The 8,241-nt window shown below is 41.3% G+C and overlaps 1 protein-coding gene across 1 annotated transcript; it reads right to left on the bottom strand.

Moving 5' to 3' along the window:
• Positions 1-7,469: 7,469 nt before the first annotated feature.
• On the bottom strand, positions 7,470-7,982 carry LOC132280856 (uncharacterized). The gene has a single exon (XM_059782618.1). It carries the CDS (start codon positions 7,980-7,982, stop codon positions 7,470-7,472), a length of 513 nt encoding a protein of 170 aa, XP_059638601.1.
• Positions 7,983-8,241: the final 259 nt, after the last annotated feature.

Here is an 8,241-nt window from a genome sequence, read left to right as displayed (position 1 = left end):
ATTGTCTTATGATGAGTTCAGTGCTCGCTTTGATGAAAAATATTTTCCCTATGCAATCAGGGCAGCTATGAAGACCGAGTTTCTAAGTATGCAGCAGGGAAACATGACAGTGGCGGAGTATGAGCAGCAGTTCACACGCTTGTCTCTCTTTGCACCGGAGGAGGTGGATACAGAGGAAAAGAAGCGCAACAGTTTTGTCAAGGGACTGATGTGGTCTATCAAGAGAGCTATTACAGGTAGTCCAGCCTATACTACCTATGCTCAGGTGGTAGACGCCGCTCTACAACAGTATCAATTAACTGTGGACATCAGACAGGCTCGTGGTGAGAAGCGGGGAGATAAAGACTTTACTAATCAGTCAGTTGAAAAGGGGAATGGCAATGGTCACCAGCAGAATGACAAAGGCAAGTTCCAAGGACAACAGCCTTGGAAGAAGCACAAAGGTGGTTCAGATGCTCACCGGAATGGGGCACCTATTCAGAGGCAACAGAATGGGGGACCACAGGCAGGACAGGGTCAGCCACAGGCTAACCGACAGAGGAGGCCATTTGGTACTTTCCAGGGTAGTTGTTACACTTGTAGAGAGTATGGTCATACCACCAGGCAGTGTCCTAAAGCAGGACAAGGACAGGGACAGAGACAGTATGTGCAGCAGGGACAGAGGGCGCCAGTGCCTCTACCAGCTCCACAGGTTCCACGGATTTAGGGACAGACACATCTGGCTTTACCGGCACTGCCGCAGACTCAGGGACAGACACCACAGCAGTTGCACTATGGCAGGGTGTATAACCCCATGCCACAGGATGTTCAGGCACTTCAGACTATTGAGGGTAAGTTTCTTATTCATGGTTTGCATGGACGTGTTTTATTTGATACGGCTGCTACACACTCATTTGTAGCTAGGACTTTTGTTGCTTTGTCTGGGATGAGAACGAGGGTATGCACTAGACCTCAGGGTATTTCTACACTATTGAGTGATACAGCTATTATACATGAGAGTGATGGGCCTGTGACACTAGATATTGGCAGACCCATATTTCTAGCCAATCTATTGGTCCTAGACATGCACACTTATGATGTGATACTTGGGATGGATTGGTTGTCTCACTACCATGCCCAAGTTGTTTATTTTGATAGATCTATTATTTTTACCATACCTGGTCAGGATATGTATGTAGTAGCTATGCCACGTTCTAAAGGGGCGGTAGCACCTATTTGTTCCATGTGGAGGAGGAAAATAAGGAGGGGATTACTGTGTCATTGGATAACATACCGATTGTACAGGATTTCCCGGATGTATTTTAGGAGATTCCAGGGTTGCCACCTAGTCGCGAGATCGATTTTGTGATAGACTTAGCTCCAGGCACTGCGCCTATTGCTAGGGCACCTTATAGGATGGCACCGGTAGAGATGAGAGAGCTGAGGGATCAGATTCAGCAGTTACTCAGCCAGGGTTTTATTCGTAGGAGTACATCACCTTGGGGAGCACCGGTTTTGTTTGTAAAGAAGAAGGATGGTTCACTTCGTCTGTGTATAGATTACAGGGAGTTGAACAAAGTTACGATTCGTAATAAGTATCCTTTGCCCAGGATTGATGACTTATTTGATCAGTTAAGGGGAGCCACATATTTCTCCAAGATTGATCTGCGTTCTGGGTATCATCAGCTGAGGTTAGGGAGCAGGATGTTCCTAAGACAGCATTTATCACGCGATATGGTTCTTATGAGTTTCGAGTTATGCCGTTTGGGACGACTAATGCACCTGCAGTATTCATGGACTTAATGAATAGAGTCTCCCGGGCTTATTTGGATCAGTTTGTTATTATCTTTATTGATGACATCTTGATCTATTCTCGGTCGGAGGACGATCATGCTAGATATCTTCGCATAATCTTGCAGACGCTTCGTGAGCACCAGTTATATGCCAAGTTCGAGAAGTATGAATTTTGGCAGCGGGAGGTGAAATTTCTGGGTCACGTGGTGTCAGAAAAGGGGATAGCAGTGGATCCTGCCAAGGTTTTAGCAGTGGTTGAGTGGGGACAGCCTACATCACCTACTGAGATTCGGAGTTTTCTCGGTCTGGCAGGATATTACAGGAGATTCATCCAGGGGTTCTCTAAGATAGCAGGACCACTCACTCATCTGACCAAGAAGGGTGTACAGTTCGTGTGGGATGAACACTGTCAGCGAGCTTTTGATGAGCTGAAAAGGAAGCTGACTTCTGCACTGGTTCTGGCTACTCCGCAGAGCGGGATAGAATATCTTGTTTACACGGATGCTTCGTTGCAGGGTCTTGGATGTGTATTGATGCAGGAGGAGCGACCGATTTCTTATGGATCTCGGAAACTTAAGCCTCATGAGCTTAATTATCCAACACATGATTTGGAGTTGGTAGTAGTGGTCTTTGCCTTGCGTATTTGGAGGCATTATCTGTTGGGTGAGTCCTTCAGATTATTCAGTGATCACAAGAGTCTGCAGTACTTGTTCACTCAGCGGGAGCTAAATATAAGACAGCGCAGGTGGTTGGAGTTTGTAAAAGACTATCATTTTTCTATACAGTACCATCCAGGGAAAGCGAATGTAGTGGCGGATGCACTCAGTCGCCGACCTGTTGGTAGTCTTTCTGCTCTATTCACTACTGAGTGGAATGCTTTAAAGAGTGTGGATGAGTTATCGGATGCTTTTATGGCTTGCATGGTGGTTACACCTTCCATCATTCGCAAGGTTTTACAAGCACAACTCATCGATCAGCAGTGTGTCGACAAGGTCGCAGAGATAGCTTTCGGAGAGGTTCCATTCTACTATGTTGGGGCTGATAGAGTTTTAAGGTACAAGGGACAGTTAGTGGTACCTTCTGCTGATAATTTGAGGAAGGATGTGATGACTGAGACTCATCACTCTGAGTTCTCTGTTCATCCAGGAAGCGATAAGATGTATCAAGATATGAAGCGGTAGTTTTGATAGGTATGAAGAGGGACATTGCTCTTTTTGTTTCTCAATGTAGTACTTGTCAGATGGTTAAGATTGATCATCAGAGGCCGCCAGGAGCTCTACAGCCACTACCAATTTCGGAGTGGAAATGGGAGAGCATATCTAAGGATTTTGTGGAAAGGTTGCCAAATTCTTTCAAGGGGCATAATTCCATATGGGTCATTGTGGATAGGTTGACCAAGTCAGCTCATTTCTTGCCTATTTGCACTGACTACACTTCGGAGCAGTTGGCGAGGCTTTACATTTCAGAGATTGTGAAGCTACATGGCATTCCATTGTCTATTATATCGGACAGGGATTCGAGCTTTGTATCTGGATTTTGAAAGAGTTTTCAACAGGCTTTAGGTACGGAATTACACCTTAGTACTGCTTATCATCCTCAGACTGACGGACAGACTGAGAGGGTGAATCAGATTATGGAAGATATGCTTCGGTTGTGTGTTCTGGATTTCAAGGGCCACTGGGAGGAATATTTGCCACTTGTGGAGTTTGCTTATAACAATAGTTTCCAGAAGACTATTGGTATGGCACCATTTGAGGCATTGTACGGTCGACCGTGTCGGTCACCTGTTTGTTGGATGGAGGTTGGAGAGAATCAATTCTTAGGTCCTGAGTTCATCAAGGATACCTCTGAAAAGATTGCTTCTATTCGAGATCGCATGCGTACTGCCCAAAGTAGGCAGAAGAGCTATGCTGATCGTCGTACTCGGGCTTTGGAGTTTAAGGTTGGGGATCAGGTTCTACTCAAAGTGTCTCCTATGAAGGGTGTTATGCGCTTTGGGAAGCAAGGGAAGTTGTCACCGTGATTTGTTGGTCCATTCATGATTACGGATCGCATTGGAGCTGTTGCTTATCTGTTGGCACTTCCGGATACTTTGGATCGCGTCCACAACGTGTTTTATGTTTCCATGTTGCGGAAATTTCTTCGAGATGAGGATCGGTATCAGCATATCGATGTTGGGGAGATTGCGTTGCAGCCGGATGCAACTTATTTAGAGCCACCGTGTCGTATTGTCGACCGACGAGATCAGATTCTTCGTAATAAGGTTATTCCTTTGGTTCGTGTTCAGTGGAGTCATCACAATGAGTCTGAGTCCACTTGGGAACGAGAGGATGTCATTCGCTCACGGTTTCCTGAAATATTGAAAGAAGGTAAGAGTGAATTCCGAGGACGGAATTCCTTTTGTTAGGGGGGAAGAATGTAATACCCCTAATTTTAAAAAGGATATTCCTGGTATTTAATGGTATTTAATTTATTATTTAAGTGCATTTTATTTGATTATGTGTCATTATTTTTTTTATTAGGTGCTTAATTGTTTTCTTTTGTGGTGATTTAATTTATTTAAATGATATTTATTTTTAGTTATTTGATTGGAATTACTTGTTAGTGTTTTAATTATTTAAGTGGCATTAATGATTTAAGTGTAATTGGTTTAGTTATTTGATTGGAATTACTTGTTAGTGTTTTAATTATTTAATTGGCATTAATGGTTTAAGTGTAATTAGTTTAATTATTCTATGTGTGTCTTATTTGGGTTTAATTGGGTTTACTAATTATTATTTTGTTCAATTAGATTATTTGTTAAGTATTTAATGGTGAATAGGGTAATTAGGTAAATACATCTAACTAGGGTTTTAATTACAGTATAAATTAGGGTTTTATATTATAGCCGTCGTAGGTTTCTACGTTAATTGGATGGGCCGGTTAGGATTGTGAGTTGGACTTAAATAAACCTAGGGTTTAGGAAAACTCTATAAGTATAAGGTAGACGTCTGTGTGGGGTTTTTTTAAATAAAGCACACGTTTTGTGAAAGTGGAGAAGGAAAAACGCAGTTTTTCACATTCTGCCAAGGTTTGATCAAAGCTCCGATCCCGCTTCGTCTGTGGTCCGATCGGGCTGAATTTTGGATGAGAGGTTCAAGACTCAGTGACGCACAATCTGAACGGTGGAGATTAGAGTTTGACCTCAGGAACAGTAATTCGTACTCGTGAACAGTAACTGGGTCGCACAGGTTTTTTTTTTCCATTCTGCCCAGATTTCATCAAACATCGATGCTGCTTCGTCCGCGGTCCGATCGAGCTGAAATTTGGAGGATAGGTTCATGACTCAGTGTCGCACAATCTGAACGGTGGAGATCAGATTTTGAGTTCGGGAATAGTGTTTCGTACCCGTGAACAGTAACCGGGTTTTGGAACTCGCCGGGATTTTTTAAGAAGACGACGTTGAAACTTTGAACAAAAGTTTCTGAGGCAATATTCTATCCTTACTCTTTTTCTTAGGCTTCATACGCTTTGCACTCTTAAATGATATCAGGATTAATGAAGATTAAACCAAGCTAAAATGATATCTGTTTTGCTATGAAACTGGTAGTTACAGTAGTGTTGTATGCCTGTTCAACCTAGACTAAGCATGTTTGTGGATGCATTGTGGTTTTGTGGTTCACGTTTTTCCTTACCACTGCTAGTATAAATTATTGGAAGGATGGGTCTAGATGATAGCTATCTTAACTTCTGTAATAGCAACTGTTGGAACTTAAATACTAGGAGGATTTGAGTTTAACACTAGATCAGTTTTATGAAACACTATAATTTGAGCATGTCTACATACATACTATGAATATTGTTTTGATGCTTACATTATCACAGTTAGTATCAACTGTGGAGGTTAGGATTTTGTGATACATACCCTACATATCTGTATGTCATTTGTAAGGTGTTAAATGGAAGTTTTAATTAATTCTATCTTTATATCAGACTAAAGGGAACAACTTAAATTGGGCATGTATATGTTGTTGTTGTGACCCTGTTTATCAATGCTTATTTTATCACTACTAACATTGAATGTTGGATGTTGGAATTTAGTTGATATATACTTGATTTATTGGTATTATTGACTACTGGAGGATTGGAAAGTAGGCATCGGTATGGGACGGTGGCATACTAAGGATGGGTTTGGTTTTTAAAACAATACCATTACCCACCTACTTGGAATAAGGATGGGATTAACTAAAAGTTAAGTCCCGTGGATTTGTATTGTCATGGCAACTACTTGTTGAGCGGCAATACCAGGGATTTTGGATGGATTTTATATATGTACTGTTATGGTGCCTCGGTATGAGCTTGAGCCTCAGGACCGATGGCTAGGGAGCGTATTTGCATCGGGATGTGTAGCTGGCTACGATGGTTGGAGGTGTACCCTGTTTAGGTATAGGTACATATGCCCACTTCGTGTGCGTTTTAGCATGTTACCTCTATTCAGGTTGAGACCGGCCTGTAGTCCAGTGAGAGTCCTTTAGTGTGACTATATATATATATTTACGGACTATTAGCTATTGTTGAATTGTTTAGGATGTACATGCGTATCGGGCCTCTGTTTGGATTGTAGTAGTATAGAACTTGCGCGTGGGCCTGACCCACTTCTATTTTTCAGGTACACGACAGTTCTAGGCTTAGACGTGTTCGTGCTGAGCAGAGGTCTCTATTCACTCTTTTGAAGATGTAGGGCTCTCTCTATAGTTTTATTTCTGGACGTTTATTACAGTTGTTAAATCTTTCGTTTGGATGTTTAATAGGGGTCCACTAGAGATGGATTCCCAAGTTGTAAACTGATGGAGTTTTGGAGTTTGGGTTTGATGGACTTTAATAATTATAATATTTTGCGGATTCTATTTTTAGTTCCTTCCAGCTTTAATTTCATTTCTTAATTTATTTTGTATTCCGTGTTCATTATAAAATAATAATTGTTTGATATTCCCTCGGGTTTGGGCCTGGGCTTGATCAACCCGTGTCTCGGATCTGAGGGGTATCTCAATGAACTCAGATGATGTAATCCTTCTACACTTTAATAAATAAATGGCCTCTTTTGCTGCTTTAAACAATCATCAATACTTCAATAAGAATTTCTTTTTATTTAAAATTTAAATAACTATATTAGACTATAAATAGGCCGAATTTTATTACACATGGTCAGCCAAAGGTACTGGTTGACTTTAATTTTCCCTTTCAAAGATTGTTGGCACATACCTCTTAAGGTATTTGCCACTGATGGGATAATCATGCAATCGGCCACTAAGATACTTCAGCCTGTATGCTCCTCCACTTAGGACTTGATGAACTAGATATGGCCCTTCCCATTTATGAGACCATTTTCTATATTTTCTATCAACCTTACCTACTGGCAGAATGACTTTCCAAACCAAGTCTTCTTCAGCAAAAGGCTTAGGTTTTACCCTTTTATTGTAGATCTTCATTACCTTTCTTTTGTGAGCTATAATATGATTCAAGGCATCCAGCCTAACTTCATCCAAGTCTTCCAACTCTGTTAACATTGCTTGAGTATAATCAGCCGGAGTTTAATTATTTTGGAATGCGACCCTGGCCGATCTAACCTTCACTTCCATCGGCAAAACAGCATCATGGCCATAAGTCAACATATATGGTGTAACCCTTGTGCCTGTTCTCTTTGAATTTCTATAGGCTCATAGAGCCTCAGATAAAGTCTCATGCCATCTTCTTACTTTATCTTTGATCATTTTTTCAATGATCTCTATCAAAATTTTGTTTGAGGACTCGGCCTGACCATTTGCTTGGGTATAGTATGGTGTAGAGGCTGACATATGAATATTCATATTATGGCCAAATTGTAGCACATCAACTGCCCTGAACACTGTTGCATTATCTGAAACAAATGTTTCTGTAACTCCAAATCTATAGACAATATGTTGTTCCATGAAGTTAATCACTGTTTGTTGATCAACCGTTTTGCAAGCCTTAGCCTCAACCCATTTAGTAAAGTAATCTGTGGCAACAATCACCCAGTGATGGCCTTCATTTGATGGTGGATTAACTTTACCTATAAGGTCAAGGCCCCAACCTCTGAACGACCATAATTTGATTATTAGCTGTAATTCTTTTGCTGGTATATTTTGAATCGGCCTACGTGTTTGACAGGCTTGACACCCTTTTGCATAATCTATGCAATCCTTTCTCATCCTTGGCTAATAATATCCATACCTTCAAATCAACCATCTCATCTTTATCCTAGCTTGGTGGGCTCCACAGCTGCCTTCATGCACTTCGGCCTTCATGCACCTCGGACTTTATGCATTGTAGTAAAAGTCCATCTTCAAGGCCTTTTCTGTATAAATCCCCATCAAAAAGTAAAAAGTTGATTGCTCTTCTTTTGATACTTTTTATGTTTGGATTTCGGAGAAACATTATGAATGGTATCCTCCAATCATCATCGGCCAG

The sequence above is a fragment of the Cornus florida genome, unplaced genomic scaffold (genome assembly GCF_030987335.1).
Source record: "Cornus florida cultivar Cherokee Brave unplaced genomic scaffold, ASM3098733v1 CherokeeBrave_3.0.0_Hap2_Chr01, whole genome shotgun sequence".
Classification (NCBI taxonomy): Eukaryota; Viridiplantae; Streptophyta; class Magnoliopsida; order Cornales; family Cornaceae; genus Cornus; species Cornus florida.
The sequence above is the reverse complement of the archived record's forward strand: the minus strand, read 5'-3'. Positions and strand labels throughout refer to the sequence as shown.

Coding starts and splice junctions, on each gene's coding strand:
- LOC132280856 (XM_059782618.1), bottom strand. CDS start 7,982: ATGAGAAAGGATTGCATAGATTATGCAAAAGGGTGTCAAGCCTGTCAA.